At 40.2% G+C, this 20167-nt stretch overlaps 2 protein-coding genes across 2 annotated transcripts in view; one reads left to right on the top strand and one right to left on the bottom strand.

Annotated features, from left to right (window-relative positions):
• The window catches only part of nup37 (nucleoporin 37kDa), a 28183-nt gene extending 25120 nt beyond the window's left edge, over positions 1-3063 (top strand). The window contains exons 7-10 of the mRNA XM_015375582.1: positions 2317-2501; positions 2589-2639; positions 2717-2810; positions 2884-3063. Of these exons, the coding sequence (XP_015231068.1) occupies positions 2317-2501; positions 2589-2639; positions 2717-2810; positions 2884-2997 (444 nt within the window). The 3' untranslated portion in view covers positions 2998-3063. The remainder of the gene's footprint in view (positions 1-2316; positions 2502-2588; positions 2640-2716; positions 2811-2883) is intronic.
• Positions 3064-10586: 7523 nt separating this feature from the next.
• On the bottom strand, positions 10587-19666 carry LOC107085478 (tyrosine 3-monooxygenase-like). The gene is made up of 12 exons (XM_015375807.1): positions 19148-19666; positions 16875-17049; positions 16639-16727; positions 16377-16444; positions 16248-16298; positions 16017-16162; positions 14252-14387; positions 14102-14171; positions 13922-13978; positions 13728-13823; positions 13506-13639; positions 10587-10843 (listed from the first exon to the last, which is right to left on the bottom strand). The coding sequence occupies exons 1-12, from the start codon at positions 19436-19438 to the stop codon at positions 10678-10680; spliced, it is 1479 nt and encodes a 492-aa protein (XP_015231293.1). The 5' UTR covers positions 19439-19666; the 3' UTR covers positions 10587-10677.
• Positions 19667-20167: the final 501 nt, after the last annotated feature.

The following is a 20167-nucleotide window of genomic DNA, read 5'->3' on the forward strand; positions in this document are numbered from 1 at the left end:
CCGCCGCGGTGTACCATGATGTAATCTGAATGAACTGACTGCACTGATTACGTTTGCAAGTGTACTTTCTCACTTAAAAACATATTAAAACTACTTTATTCCCACTGATCACAGCAAATATAGCTGCAAGGCAGAGAAAGGATAGTGAAGCTCCGCCCAACGCGCATCAGACACACTTTTGCACCGCGCAGCCAGAGCAGCAAAGCTGCTTCAGCTGCTTTCTCTTAAAAAGCACATACCTGTTCTTTTATACACAATCCACGCCCACACTTCCCCCTTTAACGTTCTCATGGTGGTCTCAACAACGTCCGTAGTAACAACACACATAGGGCGCACCGCACTATAGGGCGCGCCGCTTATTTTCAGAAAAAAAAAGACGTTTATATGCGCCTTATAGTCGTGAGAATACGGTATATGTGACTTGTATGTGATCTCCTGTGTGAACTGCATTCATACAACTTAAGAGTCCCGCATGCGCAGTAGAGGACGCAATGACGTCACAAGCAAGCAAAACACAAGCGAGCGTGTGTTTACAGAAGTAAAAAAGGATGGTAGTGCTGGAGCTCATCTAGCGATCATTAAAGGGTTATAGAACTCCAAACCGAGTTTCCATTGTCATAGATGTATAACAGTTCGGTGGCTGAAATGGACGTACAGAGAAGTTCAAACCCCATACACACCTCCTTTCTCTGCAAATCTCACAATTTTAAACTTCCACCATAAAACAGGGGAATTCAAACGAAGCCCTGAAATGACGGCGGTTGTATGAAGCGTGGATTGCTGGGCCGCTGACTGGATCAGCTCATGCTCTCAGAAAAGAGCCATGAGGCAGGGGGAAGCACGGGGCCGCCATCGTCCTGGCTACCTTCACCGGGTTGGGTTCAGTCGCGCTGTCCCCTGCTGGCTCCCAGCCCCCGTCCGCCGGGTACGTGCTGCACTGCAGTCGACCAAAATCCCGGACAATTTTCAAATTACCCCCGGACATTTTTTTTTTAGGTATGAAAAGTAGGACATGTCCGAGAAAAAGAGGACGTCTGGTCACCCTACTGTATCAACAATTTGATGTTTCAGTGAGTGAGTGCTTGTTGCTATGATGTGTCCTTTCTCAGCAGCTTCGCTCTTTTTAAACCAACCAATCAGAGCACAGCTCATCTAAATATTCATGATCATACCATAAAAGGGAGAAAACCTGCCGTTTCATTCTAGGGCTTTTAACCAGGCTTGTATTACGGCTCATAGAACAGCAGATATGCCATTTTCAGCCCAACCAATGTTACAAACCCTATTCAGAGACCTTAAGGACCAAATACCCTATAGAATCATTCTATGACCCATTTAATAATGCAATCTTTTCAAGATGGTTGAAAATTAAGACTGCTTTCCGCATTATTATCCCCCATGGTTGTTTTTCTTTTTAACTGTTGATGTTTGACGCAGAATAGGGACCTTTGTTGAGTACTAATGACGTTCAGGTCAGATGAATGCGACAGGTCGCATTTGAAAAGATCAAATTCGTATCAGATTCAGGATCACACAAAGCCAAGTGTCTTTGGCCGCATTGGAAAAAATCCAATCTGTGTTGTTCAGACTGTCATAAAAAGATCAGATTAAGGTGGCATTTGTGCCATAAAAAATCGTATTTGTCACTTCAGGCTGCTGTGTGAACATAGACCTTTATTCTCAGCACAGAAACCTGTTTTATAAAAATCCTGCTTTTTTTCCAAAATAAAAAAAAATGTATCCAAGGCGTATTTTATTTTTTCAATACTGACGACTTTATATTGTTTAACCCTAAAAAGGAACTAACACTTTTTTTTACTGATAAAGATTCATCCAGGTCATCCAGGTCATAGTCATTCCGTAAAAGTTTAAAAACAATCCACTGGACTTGATTTCCAAGATTTGAAGACGTTTCGCTTCCCCTCCAGGAAGCTTTCTCAATTCAAATGGGGGAAAAAATCAATTCATTTGAATTGAGAAAGCTTCCTGGAGGTGAAGCGAAACGTCTTCAAACCTTGGAAACCAAGTCCAGTGGATTGTTTTTAAACTTTTACCAAACACTTTTTTTTTGTTGTTATAATTTTCTGCTGCTACAATTATTGAACATGGCCTTAAAGGTTCCTTTAGTTTGGTATACTCCAGACTTATATAAAAGCTCTTGTTTTTCATATATATATATATATATATATATATATATATATATATATATACATGATGTTTTGTTTTTCTATAATAAGGAACTTCTACAGAGGTCTTGTGTTTCATTATGCTAACTTGTACCCTTCTTTCTACTCTTCTGACACATTTGCTGATCAGTTAATGGTGGCAGAGAAGAAGGGGACGATCCGTTTTTACGACCTGATCACCCAGCAGGCCATCCTGTCGCTGGACTGCGGACCCAGCGGGCCGCTCATGTCTGCTGACTGGTGTCTCACCAACACTATCAAAGTCGGGGCCGCAGTTGGCACCGATTGGCTGATCTGGGACATCACGCGCTCCAGGTGGGGTGAAAAGGGCGCACAGGTGCAGCTTCATTAGCTCATCTGCAGGACATCTAATGTATCTCATTTCTGTCTTCGTTTATGCAGTTATCCACAAGAGAAACGACCTGCTCATAAAGACAAAGCTAGGCTATTCAGGTACGCCATCTTATTTACCTTTATTTTAATTACCTGAAAAAGAGCAGACTTTTTACAGGTATCATTGTGCTCTCCAGGTGGTCTCTCGCCAATGAAAGCTTCTTCGCCACCACCGGATGTCCCGGAAAAGTCAGCAGTCAGGTTTTCATCCATCACCTCGGTCACCCACAGGTAAGTTTTCACCTCACAGCACAAGCCAGCTGCTTTTCTGAGTTCCTTGCATCTGACGCTCCCCTCTCTGCAGCCTGTAACGATCGGATCGTCCTCAGTCGGATCGGGCCTCAGCTGGCATCGGACGCTGCCGCTCTGTGTGGTCGGCGGTGACAGGAAACTATGCTTTTGGATGACCGAAATGTAGCAGCTCTTCAAACGGATGCCCTGTTTGTCTTTCCATTTGTGTTCAATAAAATCTATTTTGACAGGACCTGAGTTTGTGTGAAGATTACTGGAACTGCCTCGATGTTTTTTGATTCTTTAGATGCAATGAAGTTGGTGCTAAAAAATAAATATCACTTTTGCAGGAATGACACTAAAACAAACTGTGGTGCAGAAATGGGAAATCCACACAGGTGGTACTGTTTTACTTTTATTAATATTGGCAGTTTGGGTTATTGGATGTTTAGTCATACAAATAAGAACCATACCCAGATTCTGGCTTAACGGACCTTTTGTTTCTGATCTTTACTCCAGTGACTAAAGCCAAGAGGTATGAATAACAGATTTCAGGAGTTTTGATGCAAAAGGATGCAAAAGATCCCAGTTTCTTTTTTATAATCCAGTCAACTGATGTTAAATTGATTCTTCTGGACAGGAAAAAGTTGTTAAAAGTGCAAAAGCAGAACCAGGATTGTTTCTGGGGCTGTCATTGCCTATGTGCCTTTATTAGAGGAGAAAAAGGCCCAGCAGGAAGGTAGATTGGACATCCTGATGGAAAGTGCTAAAGGTTTCAAATCAGATTCCTCAGGTTGATTTCCAATTAGGTTTCCAGGTTAATGCGTGTCAAGGTTTGGTTGAGGATTGGAGGACCCAAATGCAGAGAGGCTGAGGAGATTTCTTGGAGTTTAATGGGCCAAAAACGGTAAATAAAGGCAGGAATGCAAAAATCCAACTAATAATGAAAAGCAAACCAGAACTATGGAGACAACTGGGGAAACCAAACACGAGAACCCAGGGAGAGACGAGGTAGGTGGACAACAGCATGAGAGGACAGCAAAGACAAGGAACCAGCAAATTGTGAGAGCATATATAGCTGACAGAGACAAAGGGAGGGCTAACGAGCTGACAAGGAGCAGGTGTGAGAGGAGACAACGAGGGAGCGAAGGGGAAAGGAACACACACACAAGAGGGCAACAGAAAAACATGAGAACTAACATAAATCTAGAAATTACAACAAAACTGGAATTAAACCAATAAAACTAGAAAACAAGGAGCAAAGTAAAGAACAACAGAACCAAGACCATGACAAATGGATAAGGGTAAAACATTTGCTTTGCTAGATTTTACTTATCTTTTTGTTCCTTTTTATGTTTTCCTTCAAATCTAATTTCTCTCTTATTTCATCCATTTCTTTTCTCCTTGTCTAATTCATTCCAGGTCTCCTTTCCCCCACATTTTCATTTTTTGCCCTTTTCCTCTTCGTTATTTCTTCTGTCCCTCCATTTCCATGTCAGTCTCCCTTATTTTAGTTAAATCCTTTTTTTAAGTGTATCCTCCCTACTTTGTATCCCTCCTTTCCTAGTTCCTTACCACTCTTTCCACCCCTCTTCTGTCTTTTCACGTTTCATTTTTAAAGTCTGTCCATCTCATCTCTGTAAGATCACTTTTGTTGATTTTTATCGGTGATACACTTTAAATGTTTTGCTTACAGTGAACTGAAAAAATTATTAACTACTTCGTTCTCCATAAAATAAAGTTTCAGGGTTTTAAATCTGTCTCTAAAGTTTCTGAAGGCTTTCGGGAAGTGAGGAGGATATGTTGCGTTTCTTTGGGTTCGGTATTGTTCTGGGGACCTTGCTGACCTTTGATGTGCTGCCTTTAAACTGAATCTAAAATATTGCCATAAAGAAATAATTTTTGCTGCACTTTTTTGTGTCTGTTTAACTTAAATTTAAAGTATCCCTGTCTGCACCCTCCTCAGTTTGCCTTGGGACTCCCATTTTCCCACCGACCATGTCATTACACGGAAATGTCATGTTTGCCAAATCACCCTCTGAGTTGTACTTTGCACCAGCTGAGCAGCAGAGTCAGAGTGTTCTCATTTTGACAGCCGGTCACCTGTTTCCATCAATGCTAACAGAGCGGCTCCTTCTGCTGAAACACTGGGCTGCATTGTTTAGCAGTTCCTCTATGACAGTTTGATGTGGGGAGAGGCCACAAGGAGCACCGTGCTTTCAAACCTCCCCGCCAGTCTTGTATATTTCTTGGAAGGGGCGCTTTTACCACAGCCTGCTGAAGCAAAACGTGCCACTGCTCCTTTGTTTGAATGAGTCCATTTTTTTTTTCTGTGAAACATGACTCTTGAATCTCATGACTCATGGATGCCATCTATTGCCTAATGATCAGCACTACACCTCCTTTGACCATCTTGTCTTCTGGAAGCATGTCCTCGGATGCAGCCGCTTACCTTTTGGTCTGACCTCGGGAAAGTTTTTTCATGCCTCACAAGCAATTCAATCCCTCATCCTTGCGTGCTCACTAATAACAAACTGTGAAATTGGATAAAAGTGAGATCAGGCTTCCTCAAAACCGGCTTTCCTCTAATCTTCCTCTCAGATAACTGTAATCCCTGACTCGACACAAAGAGAGCAAACAGAAATAATGAGGAGCGTGATGTGAGAAGATGGAGATTACAGCTCTTTGAAGCTGGTTTGTTTGCAGACCTTTCCCAGAATGAAACGATTCTTTTTCATCTTGATCAGATGAAGAGAATCGATGGGGGGAGGGGGGTCAGTTCGCTGACGATGCTTTTTGTGTGGAGTTTGATCAGCTAAACTGCACCAACTAAAGATAAATTATTCATAAACGGTTCTTTGAAAAAGTTTACCCTTTAGAGATCTGCTCTTTTCTTCCCACCTATGGCACGCTGTACATTTGAGTTTATTTTATTCAAGAGAAATGCCAGACGAAGCAACCTAGCCCAACAGAAGAAGTAAGCAGTCCTTCAACATGAATTAGAGCTAAAGATCTCAGAAAGAAACTCATTATTCCTCAATCTAAAAAAAAGTTGAACAGATGAGAAACCAAGTGATTGACTTTTATTCTTTCCAAATGGGTTTTAAAGCTTCATTGACCTCATTGATTTGCAGTAAGAGTCCTTTTTAACAACAGGCAAGACTGGAAAGGTGTTGAACTTTCCAAAGAACGGCGGACCCACCGAACCTGATCCAAGAGTCCATCTGTGACTCATCCAGGAGGTCAGGAAAGAGGCCTCACTTACCTCAGTTAATGTCAAACTTGTGCTGATGAAGATTCCCAGTCATCCAGGTCATAGTCATTCCGTAAAAATTCAAAAAATATCCACTGGACTTGGTTTCCAAGCTTTGAAGACGTTTCGCCACCTCTCCAGGACGCTTTCTCAATTCAAATGTCTGGATCCACAATAAGTTTGAGTCTTATATAGACAAAGCCTTGTATCGCTTGGAGACATGCAAATGGTAACCGATGAATGGGTCGTTTGGTTCCATTCTTAGCCTGTAATATCTGAAACCTGTCTATGATTCTGAGGGTCGGACGTTAAGGAGGTATTGTTCACCGGCTGGAGCGGGTAGGTCTTGGAAACCAAGTCCAGTGGATATTTTTTGAATTTTTACGGAATATCAAACTTCTTGATTCAACAAAGAGTAGCAGGATGGGCAAAAATTACTACTGTGAAAAATCTCCAACACAAAACTATGACTGACTGTATAGAAACGTTAAGTCCCTCCCTTCGGCAAAAAGACATAATTACTCTTGACTTTCAGAAAATATTCTTTGGACTAAGGCAGGGTTGGCAATTCCAGTTCCTGAGGGACAGTATCCTGCAACTTTTACATCCATCCTTGGTCCAACACACCTGAATCAAATAGCTGAGTTACCTCCTCAGCATGCAGTCACTTCCTGCAGAGTCCTCTCAATCATCTAATTACCACATCCAGGTGTGTTAAACCCAACTCACATCTACTAGTTGCAGGATGCCGGCCAGTTGGGAACTGGAATTGCGCACCCCTGGACTAAGGAGACAAACGCAGAGCTGGTTTTAAGGTACGCCGTCGCCTCCCATTACCTTCGGTGTGAAACTAATATTTTAGGAGAAGTGTGTCATACGGCCGGACAAACATGGTAGAGTTGCAATAGATTGGTGATATTGAAGAGCTTGCTGTCCACAAGAAGATCCTGAAGAAGGAAGTCCAACCACTTTATACAGCAGAGAGTCCACCTCTAAAGAAACACCAACGTGAAGGTTTTTGTGTAATTTTAAGAATTATGGAACGATTGTGTAAAAACCCCTCCAGAGATGAGAGATAACAGTTGTTACCCTTTAGGGGCGTCATAACCAGCTTTAGGTATTAAAGGCTCTTTCACACAGGGTCTATATAGCAGCAGTCAATTAAGGTCCCACTGCAGCTTTTAAATCTCTGATTAAACCAAGCTGTAAATCCACATTAAACTCTAGAATGCTATAAAAAGTCCCTTTAAGAACTGTGAGCGGTGATGGTGAGATGAAGCCTCATGAGGCATTGAACCGTTTGGCCAAATTGCTTCAACGATCCCCACAGTTCATTAACCCGACTCCGCCAGATGGATTTGCTCTGCATATCCATCTGGAAACCATCCGTTGAAGTAATTTTGGGAAGGGGCGAAAATACTGGTTAGCTGATTGGCCTATGTTGGTGATAGACGGGCCAAATAAACCAATCAGATCAACGAAGCATATGACGTACTAACAGAGCGACGACGAAAACACAACCACAAGCCAGGATACTCTTGCCGAAACCAGTCGGGAGAAGAGCAAAAACATCTTTTCCTCTGAGAACAGCCTCCAGAGCAGTGTTTTGCTCTTCTTTCAGTGAAGAAATACTCTGTAATTCCGATAAAACTTGCTCGATAGCCACGCTAACGCTAGTTTGGTCGGCTGAAGCCGCCATGTTCTTTAAACTGAACTGTCGCGCTTCTCGTTGCGTCACACCTCAACCCGCCTCAAAGCCAACGCTGATTGGACGTTCCTTTGGTGAACGGCTCCAAATTTTCTTTAACTAGGGGGTTTCCAGACTGATCTGCGAGTGAAACCTTGAAAGCTCGCGAGATCAGGATGGTCTCACGAGGCTAACAGTTCATGAGGCTTCATGTGAACATGTCACCACCTACTGGTGGACTGCAGAACTACAGTTTGTAATAAAATCTGTGGGGTTTTTTTGCCCTTTCAAGTTCCCTTGAAATTGTTAATGGTTGGTGTGTATGATAACTATTTTGTAATTTTTTTTTTAAGTGTAACATTTCTTAGAACAATCATTTAAGGTTCACAGTTTTTCTGCCATTTTAGTGAAATAAACTCAAGCAGACAGTGAAAGTGTTTGGGATTATTGAAGTATTTCTGATTGTGATTGCCCAATTTGCACAGATGGAAATTACTTTGACGAGCAATGATGAGAAAAATGAAAGGTGTTGGTCATTTTTATTCAAACATGATAGTTTTACCACGTTTTTTGGTTTTAATCAGGTTGGAAGTTGTTCAACCAATCTTTTGACTAAACCGACCTAATTTACCCAATCTATATTTTTACTCGGGCAAAACAGTGCAAATTAGTCTCATCAGCCAGTTTAATCAGTCAAAGACAAGTCTTGAACCATCATCTTCTAGGGTGAGAGCCTGTCTCTTGCAGATGACGCCACCTATGTAGATGACCATAGCAAGGAGAAAATACTAGTTAACACTGACGTGTTAACACTGACTTTGTCCGGTGGTTTGCTCAAATTTTTATCATTACATTGTTTATTCTAACCAAATTAGTTTTAAGTAACTAGATTGGTTGAAAAAACAACCAATCTATTCTTAGAATCTATCCAAACTTTATCCCGCTGACAGCAGCTCTCCTCCAAACTCCCACATCTTGCCTGAACACTGAGGCTATTTAAATTCCTGTCAAAATTCTTGCGCTTCCCGAACCACTTCCCGAGGCGGTCACGTGGTATCACGGTAGCGAGGCCTCGGACGTCATTAATTTTGGCCCCGCCTCTAAATGAATCACGCCTCGACAGGTGCTTCGGGGAAACGCCCCCTCCATTACTCGACACACGCCTCGAAGCCTCGGCTCATCTCATAACATCACTAACTGCAAGGAACTCTGGTACTCCAAGCCCAAATCCTCCAAATCCTGGTTTGAGGAGTATGGCTGTGTCCGAACATCCACACTAACCCCTAAATCCCTCAATCACTATATAGAGCGGGGACTATATAGTGAACTTTATAGTGAACTCGGTTAACTGACCGTTCGGACAGATGATCACTTCTTTTCGCTGTCCGTCGGTCACGTAACTCTGCGTCCCCGCATGGCTCTTGCACGATTTTCGTTATTTGCCACCGCCACAACAAACCCAACAATGCTTTGCGAGGAGAGCAATCTGGGATATATTTGCTCATCTAGTGACCATGGATGATCACTGCTTTTTAAGGTGCATTGTGGGAAATTTTTCATAGATTTTCAATTTTTCACCAGACGTTTGGACCCTCATTTAAAATGGCATAACCACTATATAGTCATTAGGGTGGACGTTCAGACACTTATGTGTGGAGATCCTATCATCCTTTAGTGTCTTTTTTTGGAGCTATCCATATTTAGCTAGTCTTGGTTCTTATTTAGTCCAGTAAATCCCAAGAAATTTGCTTGTCAGCCTTTGTTGTTGTTTTACTGTAAGGAAACACGGTCATTTGACAATAATCCATAGGATTTGAAAGTTAACTCACATGTTTATGGGTGAAGAAACGTCCTGATGATAAGGTGAACCTGATAACCTTATTATAATTTAGTTTTAAGATGAGTTTGCCCTGCCATCAGTACAGGAGATGCTTTTTCTTGGATGACGCATGAAAGGCACATGAACTGAACTGAATCCCTCTTTGTGGTTCTCCGGTTGCCCCAGCAACCTGCTTTTGTTTAGCTCTCTGTGGATTCTCATCCTGAAAACACAACTTCTGTGGAAGATTTGTGGGTTTAAGGGGAAGAATGATTGTAGAACAAGTTTCAGTAAAGTATAAAATGTGAGATATTTTCCTCTTCTGCAAACAAAGGCTTTCCGTTGAGGGGGGTTGATTTACTGTGAGTTCAATTATGGGAAAAGAAAAGCCTCCCAAGTCACTGCGGCTGACGTCTTGATGATGCTGTTTCTCCATAAATCCAGCAGATTAAGATGATCTGTCTTCTTGAGGGACGGCTCTGACGTGAGCCGCTTTGATACGCACTGTCGCCTGAGATCAAAATGTTGGTCTTCTGTTAGAGAGAAGAAAAGAAAACAAACCTTACGGTCGCACGCAGAGGGAGAAACGGAGCGAGAAGAGCATCTGTCAGCAGTGCAACTTTGCAGACCGTGCTGCGGTTTCACTGCAAGGTCTCGCTGACCTGGTCCTGATAATGTTCTGGGCCTCACTGTTGGCTCTAACCCCGTCCAGCAGAAACGCAACACGATAGTCAAATCATTCATAATTAGCTCCTTCCCTTTGCTTAATAGCACACAAAGACAAATGGCTTCCAAGAATTTCCCAAATGAAAACAGTTGGTTTGGAATTAGAAGCTAGAAAATGGTCTACAAGCCTTCTTTTCTTTCAACTCTTCTTGCGTCAGCAACTTCTGCCTCTTTTTAATGTAAAAACCCAACTTTTAAGGACAAATTTCATGAAAATAAACATTTATTTAAATTTTTTTTACATAATCTGTACACTTTACACACAAATTAACTACAGTCATATGTTCTAGGTTTGGGAATGTTTACTCAGGCCACTTTAAAAAATAATTGGCCTTCCTTCAGGTTTCTGTGTCTGATCTCTGGAGATGATTAGGTTTTGGACTTAGGATGAGCTGAGCTTCTCCAGAGCGCTGTGGAGGGTCTTCAGGTCCTCTCGGACTTGGCTTAAAGCGTTCTGGATCTTGCTTGGCTGGTCCAGAACCTCCACGTTGCAGGTGAAAGGGTCATAGCGGACAGCAAAGGGACGCTTGATGCTTGCAGAGTATTTCCTGTTAGAGAGAAACATTAATGTCTAAATAAAAGAATGGAAAAAAAGTTGAATACATCAGTGGTTCAGAGAAAGGTTGTATATTTTTCAATCACAGGGACCAGAAACTCTAGATATCTGCATGAAGTGCGGTTCATCAAAAAATTGGCCCACATAAACCCTGTTTCAAAACATTATAACCAAATACTACGAATAAACAACCCTTTCTTTGATGGAGGAAACCGTATTGTCTTTGTCAATACCGGGCCAAACATTTTTCCTGTGACACTAATTAGGTTAATGTTGCTCTAACAGAGGGCCAGCACTAAACCTCTAATCTTTAAACTACTTTGTTACTGAGAAGTTGTTCTTAAAGGAATCCTGCTCTCACTGTTTATTCCTGGAAGCATTTTTTTGGCAGAGTTTAGAGAAATGAAAAGCCTTAAGAGGAAAATAAACCCCACACATGGTTTGAATCCGGAGGCTTCATTGCTGGCATTATGCAGACTCTCCTTAAAGCATAATCCACATTGACACGATAAGAGTAAATGAATTTGCACCAGCCTTCTGCTGTGCTGTCCATCCTTGGACTTTCTGATGAATACCAATATGGCAGCCTTCTTGAAATGCACTCATACCCTTTTGTTACCAGTCCTATGCATGCTTTGCTCAGGCAGAAATGTATTTCCTAAGTAAGATGTGCCTGTGGATCTTCCTGGACTCTCAGCTGCTCTTAAGATTCCCTCACTATAGCTGCTCTGCTGATTTCCTTGTTGAACCTGAAGACTCTTCCAGGTGTGATACGTTTTATTGCAGTATCTTTCCATTTCTTTACAGGCAAGTGGCTAACACAACAGGGTTGAGATGTAAAGCACGTCTTTAAAGCCGTCTGCTAGTTTGGTTTGAAGTGATTTTAGCCACTCTTAATAGCTTCACATGTGCCTTTCAAGGGGGCAAATGTGTGCAAACCTGCTGCAAACACATAAACTTCAAAATTGAAAAAAGTACTTCAAAAACAAACAAAAAAAATGACTAAAATAAAACATAGAGACTGCAGCCGCAAAACAAAGGTGTTTGCTTGGTTATTCCCAAAAACATTTTGAGTAAATCTTCTGGATTTTTTTTGTTTACTATGTTGAAATGTTTTGTCTCTTCACCAAAAAAAAAAACTTTATTTCATTTTGAGGAGTTATAGAGTTGCAGCCCTATAAGCAGTACTTTTCACATAGTGGCTGATGGTGACTACCCAAGCTGGTCGCTTAAATGCAACTAATGAGAAACGTCCTAATGACGCATCATTAGTGCCTCGACGACCGCTTGCTGTTTCCATGCGACAGAAGAGTAAGTTAAGTTTTTAAAAACACTCAAAGGAAATGGCAGATTTTTTTTCCCGCCAATTGTCCTCTGGGCAGGCATCCCATCTATATTCTTAGTAATGGTATGGTCCATAAACATTGATTTGTAATAATGTCAATGATCGTCTCCCCCTAGTGGTCTGGAGAATTTCTTAACTTGGAGTTAGTTTTACAGCTTAAAGGAACATTTCCTTTGTGTGTGTTTGTCTATTGGCATCCTTTATGTGTTTGCAGCACTGTTTTCCTTTGCTAATCTTTATTATCTCTAATTGAGACCTCTTTGTTTTACGACATTTTCCATTTGCATGTTTTGTGTCAGTGTAAGCTTTGTGATTGCTGTACTTTTATATTTGCAGCACTTTTGCAGCCCTTCAGTCACTGTAACCTTTACATTGCTTTCCAGTAACTACTCTCTACCCTTAAACTTTTTCACATTTTCCCACGTTAGAACCACAAGCCTTTATACATTTTATTGGACTTTTATATGAAACAAAAGAGAAAATGGTGTCAATTTTGAAGCTAGTGTAAAATTATGTATTTTTTAACTGTTGTACAAATAAAAGTCTTAATTAAAATTTTGTGTTTGTAAATTATACATGACGGCTTTCGATTTCTGAAATTCAGTCCTATTCCTGTTTTTTTTTCAGACTAGCCTAAGTTTAATCAGATTGTATGGAGAGTATCTGTAGACATCAATCTTTACGTTTTTTGGTGTGTTCATATTATTTTGCATCATAGTTTGCAGCCAGCAATAAATGCGATCATCTGTTGCTTATTTTCATTGTTTCAACTGTTTCAACTAAGGAAATCGTGACAAATATTGCAGTCAATAATTTCCCACTGGAGCGGCTGATCCCTGAAGCTCTTCCAGAGGTAACATTTGCCTCCTGGTTGCTTTTCTGATTAATCCTTGCTTGAACTTTCAGAAAAGGAGGCTGTCCATTTCTCTGCATTAGCAAACAATGTTTTAAGCAGTGCTTCATCAAATGGGTCAAACCTCATATTTTACCCTCTAATTTTGCTTTTAACTGTTCTCGCATATCCCATGTCTGTTGAGTTCCTTTGTTTTCACGAAGCTGTTATTGGATTTCTTTTATTTAATAACATGCATTCCAAACTTTTTTGATATGTCATTTTCAATATATTTGGAAGAAATTGTATTGTTTTTCTTCCAGTTTACAATTATTGAGAAGCTGGGAATATTTGTGCCTATCCAAAACGTTGGGGAAACGATTTAATTATTTTGGCTCAAGCAATGAGCTATTAAGACTATTTTCTGTTTTGTAAAATGTCTTTTCAACGGTTTATTTCCTATGAAGAGCTAAGTACCTCAGCTTTATCTTTGCGTCCTCGAAGCTCTCAGACACAAAGTAAACCGGTTGGTAGGTTTGATCCTGGTACGGCTGCACAGCTGTCTCTTCTGGGTTGAATGGCTTGTACTCTGGTTTGTTTGACAGGGCATACTGGTAGGGAAAGGTGAAAGGGCCGTCAGCACAACAAAAAAATGCAGTAGAAGGTTTGTGGGTGGGGAAAACAAAGGAGAAAACTTACAACAAGCTCTCCATATGAGGAAAGGAGACCTGCACCGTAAGCTTTCACTTCTCCATTCTGCTTGCAGAGGCCAAACTCCACAGTGAACCAGTAGAGCTGCAGAGGAGCAGAATTAAAAATCAGAGGAGCACTTTATTATACAGATGCAGTTATTTAGTTTGACCACTAGATGGTAGCAGTAGCTCATATCTTACCGTTGAAAGTTTCTCAATCTCCTCATCTGAAGCTCCAAGTGAGGCAAGTCCAATCTCCTGGTACCAAGGAAAAAAACAACTGTTAAACAAACTGTCAAATGTGAATTAAGAAAGAAAATGCAGCTTTTAATTCAATTCAAAAATACTTCAGTTTTTTTGAAAATTCATGTGAATATTTACCTGGGAAAACTGTGCAAATTCCCTATCTGCCAACATGGGGATGTGTCCGAGGAGCTCATGGCAGCAGTCCCTGTCAGGGCAGATTGATCCGAGTCAAAAACAGAGTAAGCTTAAAGAAATGATTAAGCTGCTGCAGGGAAACTAACTCACGGTTCAGGGGAGTGCATGGGGGAAGACGAGTGACGGATGTACTGGGTGCACTGGAAGACCCTGAAGGCCAGACTGGCCAGGAAGTCTCTGGCTGAGAGCAGGCCGGCCACCGGGCGCAGCTGGAAACCAGTTTTTTCTAAACACACAAAAGAAAAGTAAAAAAGTTAAAAATATTTGACCATTTCTAGATTTAGAAGAATCTATTATTTATTATTATTTGAGTGACAGACCTGAAAAAACAGATGGTCTATCAATATCAATAAAACGTTAATTTATCAGAGTAATTCATTCAAGTGGGATAAAAAGATAGATTGAATTTTCAATTGTTTTTTTCAAGCCAATAAACACCCTTAATGTAAAATATAATAACTTAATCACTTAAGGTTAATCGTTTTTTCTACATGTTATGGGGGGGCTGCACGGTGGAGCTGTTTCTAGTACTGTTGCTTTGCAGCAAGGGTTTGATTTCTGGATGGAGTTTGCATATTCTCCCTGTACATGCGTGGGTTCTCTCCGGGTACTCTGCCTTCCTCCCACAGTCCAAAAACATGACTGTTGGGTTAATTGGCTTTCCTAAATTCTCCTTAGGTGTGAGTGTGTGTGTTCTTGGTTGTGTGTCTCTGTGATGCCCTGAGATGGACTGATGAGCTGATGAGCTCTCGCCTGTCGCCTGCCAGAGAAAGGCAACTGTGACCCTGATGGAATTAGTAGGAGAAGATGGATGAATGGATGGATAGACATGTTTAGGGGGTGGGAGAAAGTTACTGATGAACTATGGTGCTTTGTAGTGGCGCCTGGGCTGTGTTGTGGCATGGTGGAATTCCGGTGGCTGAAACATTCGGATCTTGGGTGGATGTGGGTCATGGGGACTCCCGGTGCTCATCAGTGCATGATGGTGTTGCTGCTGCAGGCCTTACGTAGCCTCGTGAGACCATCCTGATCTCGCAAGCTTTCAAGATTTCACTCGCTAATCAGTCTGGAGACTCTCCGTTGAAGAAAATTTGGAGCCGTTCACCAAACGAACGTCCAATCAGCGTTGGCTTTGAGGCAGGTTGAGATGTGACGCAACGAGAAGCGCGACCGTTCAGTCTAAAGAACATGGCGGCTTCAGCCGATGAAACTAGCGTTAGCGTGGCTATGGAGCAAGTTTTATCGGAATTACAACGTATTTCTTCACTGAAAGAAGAGCAAAACACTGCTCTGGAGGCTTTTCTCAGAGGGAAAGATGTTTTTGCTCTTCTCCCGACTGGTTTCGGCAAGAGTTTGATCTATCAATTGGCTCCTCTTCGTCGTCGCTCTGTTAGTACGTCATATGCTTTGTTGATCTGATTGGTTTATTGGCCCGTCTATCACCAACATAGGCCAATCAGCTAACCAGTATTTTCGCCCCTTCCCAAAATTACTGCAACGGAAGGTTTCCAGATGGATATGCGGAGCAAATCCATCTGGCGGAGCAGGTTAGGCCTTACACATCTCTGGAACTGTTTCTTCATAACTGTTTTAATGCCAGATTCAGATTTTGTTGATGTTGCAAAGTTGATTCTGTGCATCTGTAGTCATCTTGTTAGTCATTTAACAGCTGAAAAAACTACAACTTTATGAATATGAATATAATTCTGTTGCATCTCTTTTAATAAGAGTCATTATTTTATAGTGGTTTTGACAGATTTTCATGGATTTACATTCCTTTTGATACTTTTCTCCATTTTCTTTTTTAATAGAAAACACAAAACATTTTTTAATCTTGTTTCCTAATTTTTCTCACCTTTCAGAAAGGCAGAAATGTCTCCAAGCTGAGGGATGCGATCCTCTCCGTATCCGCACTCCTTTTCCAGCTGCTGCAGACCATCCAGGAACTGCCTGCAGGCCAGACTGGGATAAATGCTCCTCAGCTGCTGGTAAACCTTCCTCCTGTAAGCACAGCAACACCACAGCGTCACCTCTTCTGCTACATTTTAGATCATTTTCAAACAGGGCACCAGAATTTGAAGCTCACCATGTGGATATTTCTTCTGTTGTGTACTCCACCGAGGGCAGCGGGTCGCCTCTGCAAAACAGAGATGATCTTCAGGAGAGGGCTTTGATTTTTATTATTAATTAACATTGTTTAAGAGATTTTACTCACTGTTTGTATCTGAAGGCCAGCTCAGAGATGACAGCTCGTCTTTTTCTGTATTCCAAGTCATTGTATCCCTGCAGAAAAGAGGAAAAGGACCTTAATTTCCTTCCTTATTTATGCTTGTTATCATTTTAAAGTAGTCTTGATCAGTTGCCTCAGAGGAAATAAAGTAACCCCAATGAAAATCCTTCATAAATATTCAGGCAGTCTGGTGAAGAGTTGATCAGGACCACTTTAAGGAAAGTCTGTTTTGTCCATAAACACTCACAGGATGATCGCAGTCCAGGTCAGGATCAAATTTAGTTATCAGCAGGTTACACTTGTCGAGGTCCTTTATCTGCCGGGGAAACCAGGGAGCTGCAAAGACAGAAAACTATGACTATTTGTGACGAATCCAAAGAAGTGTTTAGATATTGACTGTTATAAGTCTACCTGTGGTGCAGTGGATTTTATTAAGGGACGTTAAAGTAAAGGAGGTAGTTTAGAAAAGAGTGAGGTTCCTACCTTTTTCCTCAGGCAGATAGCGAACATCATCAGCGACCCGTTTCAGGGAGTTGATGAACACGTCCAGGTCCGAGCGATGGACTTCGCACCGGATGAGGAACTCCAGGTCAGGGAGGCCTTCCTTCGACTTCCTCTTTGGCCGGCTCTCCACGTGGAGAAGTTTGGCCTCAAACGTCTAAATGAGCAGAAAGTTGTTGAAAAATGTAGCTTTTCTTTTGAATACTTAGGTTTAAAGCTACATGCTGGTGAAGATTCTCAGTCATCCAAGTCATAGTCATTCCAAAAAAGTTTTAAAAGTTTAAAAAAACAAACCACTGGACTTTGTTTTCCAAGTTAGAAGATGTTTTGTTTCCCATCCAGGAATCTTTCTCAATTAAAAGTGTCTGGATTAGAGTGAGTTTCAGGCTTTATAGAGTAGCAAAACAAATTATGGCTCAGAAAACATGCAAATTATTATTATTATTTTTTTAAATGCAAATTAAACCGAAAAACAGCTCCACCACCTAGTAATGGGGAGTCGTTAGGGTCATTGTTGGCCTGGCTGACCAGGTGAGATGTTTTGGTCCCCTGCATGGCGATGGGGCTTAAGATAAAGCTTCCTGGATGGGAAACTAAATGTCTTCAAACTTGGGGAAAAAACAAAGTCCAGTGTTTTTTTGTTGTTGTTTTTTTTAAACCTTTTTTGGCATTTCAAGCTACACTTAAAAATGTGTTTTTTTCTTTCCATAACACAAGCATAAAAACTGTTATACCAACTTCCCTAAATGTTTTCATCTTAATACGCAACACTGCAGGGGCCTAAACCCAGAATTTGTATTGTCTGGAAATCTCAACGATATCTTTTGAAATCTTCATATCATAATCTATAAATGGATAAATAAATAAAGTGTCTGCATGATTAGGTACATTTAGTTAAAGTTTAGCACATTAAATTAAAGTAAACGTATATGACTAATAATATAGAATAAGCTGAATTTTATGGTTTCAAAATATCTTGATTTGGACTTGATTTTCTTAAATGAAACTGTCCCTCTTGATTCTTTCCTTTTTTATTCACTCATGAATTATTTCTGTGAATTAAAGCACAACATGTAGATTTCTTGCTGTACAATCTCAGAAATATGTTTATGACCAACTACTGAAATCACATCTTAGGAATATCACAAAATGTCTGAACAATCAGAAAATCTGCCCAATTATCTCCACCTCTTCCTGGAAATATTTAACTGATTTTGGGATAAGCTGTTCTTTCTAAATTTAACCAAGATTCTCTTTAGAGTAACTTTAGATCAAATACTTTGTGTCTGATGAACCAAAATGGGGTCCTAGCCTTAGATTTTTAAGTTCCCATCATTAGTGTCTCTTCTAAACTTTCAAATCTCTTAAATGACTCTTAATTCTCAATCTAAAAGAAATCATTTAATAGACTTAGACAGATTTATTTTTTCATTTTGTATACACAAGTGTATCCAAAACGAAATTTCGTTTAAAACAGCTCTAGACAGTTTCATTTTTTAAAGTGCAGCCTTGAAAACAGTAATAAACGCATAAAAAAATTTTTAAAATAAACATATGACTGTATATTTACAGTTCTAACTTTTTTTAAATAATAAAAATAGTAAAATAATAATAATTCCAATAATAAAAATAAAAATATATAATTTTTATATTATTTTTTTTGTTCTTATATAAAAAAACCTTAATTATAATATTAACAAATTATTTACATATTTGATTTGCTATTTCAAATCTTAGAGATTAAAATCCAAAAATACAAAATTGAAGAATAAATTCAAGATAACTATGTTTTTATTGTGGTTTATTGTGGTATTTTAGAAAGGAAATATTTTAAAGCTGTAACTTGTAATGTGTGAAATATAACTTTTTGCAGATAAAAACAATGTCCCTACGATATTCTTTTATTTTAAATTCTTTTAGTTTTGATTTACTCTGATTGTATCTTAGTTTTTAAATGCTAAGATAATAAACAGAATAAACTTGAATTGGATAAAATATAAATATCAAAAAGAGAACATAATGCAAATATAATGATTCAATGATGGAGTAATGTTAATAGAAATGCTTAAGCAATGTTTTTATTTTGTCATAAATAATAAAATATCTAATCAATAATTCACTAACATAAAGATAAAGAAACTTTATTTCTTTTCTTGTAGATTTAAAATCTATAAAAATGGGAAATTGCATTTACGAAAATAATAAAATAAGCATAAAAAATGCAATAAAAAATGTCAACATCTTTTAATTATTACCTGGAATATTTTGCCTGTTTGGAAAAATCCGGAGTTTTTCTCGTTGCTGAGGCTGAACAGGACGTTCACGCTCATTCTTCCGTCCTTCTCCTCGAACACGGATCCGTCTCCGAACCGTGAGGGCCCCGGTGAGGGCCCCGCGGAGCCGCTGCTGATGCGCTCCCTGCGCGCATCCTCGATCAGACTCTGCTTCCTGCCGCTGAGCGTCTGCGCCGCGCCGTCGGTCTTCATGTGGCCGGTCTGCGCTGAAGGTTTCTCGGTCAGTGGAGCAGACAGATGGTGCGCGTTCATCCCCGCTCCTCCTGCCTGCTGCGCTTAAATAAGCGCTCCTCACGCTTTGATGGAGATCAATTGCGTAAGTGCGACATGTGGGTCCGGCTTTTTGGGGACCCCTTGCGCGTCATGGTGTTATTTCTATTTATGGCTCTACAAGTGCTTCTGTTTGGAGAGGAAAAACCCCATTTTAACAGGTGAGTGCAGATGCAATAATAAACAAAGCGGGTTACATAAATGTTTCCCACTAATAACAGGAACATTTAGTTTGCAATAGCGCAGTTTAGGTTTAGGATCTCTTCCTAAATGTTCAATATCTCCCTTCTTACTGATTTGTAGTTGTAATATTTATTTTTAATTCTAAAATGATCCTTTTTATATATTTAAAAAATGAGTTAAAGGTTTTGGAAAATAAATTTAAACTAATTTACTATTATTTGAAAGCTAAAACGTGTATCTGATTCAGTTTCATGAAGAACTATCATATTGGCCTGATATACAGCTTTATGTTGACTTTTTCATTTCACTTTATAACATCACAAAAGCAGGTTTAAACTGTTTGGTTGAATCTTTTCACATCCATCCATCCATCCATCCATCCATCCATCCATCCATCCATCCATCCATCCATCCATCCATCCATGCATCCCTCATCCATTACTCCCTCCATGCATCCATCCCTCTCTCCCTCCCTCTCTCTATGCATCCATCCCTCTCTCCCTCCCTCTCTATTCATCCATCCCTCCT

This window comes from Cyprinodon variegatus, unplaced genomic scaffold, assembly GCF_000732505.1.
Source record: "Cyprinodon variegatus isolate N-32 unplaced genomic scaffold, C_variegatus-1.0 Scaffold7, whole genome shotgun sequence".
Taxonomy (NCBI): domain Eukaryota; kingdom Metazoa; phylum Chordata; class Actinopteri; order Cyprinodontiformes; family Cyprinodontidae; genus Cyprinodon; species Cyprinodon variegatus.

Bases quoted from the DNA above. Each gene is read 5' to 3' on its own strand.
- LOC107085478 (XM_015375807.1), bottom strand. From the start codon at position 19,438: ATGAACGCGCACCATCTGTCTGCTCCACTGACCGAGAAACCTTCAGCG. The intron at 17,050-19,147 runs GTAATAATTAAA...CTGCTCATTTAG, and splicing joins AAACAGGCAAAATATTCCAG to ACGTTTGAGGCCAAACTTCT. The intron at 13,824-13,921 runs GTAAGATATGAG...GCTCCTCTGCAG, and splicing joins AGATTGAGAAACTTTCAACG to CTCTACTGGTTCACTGTGGA.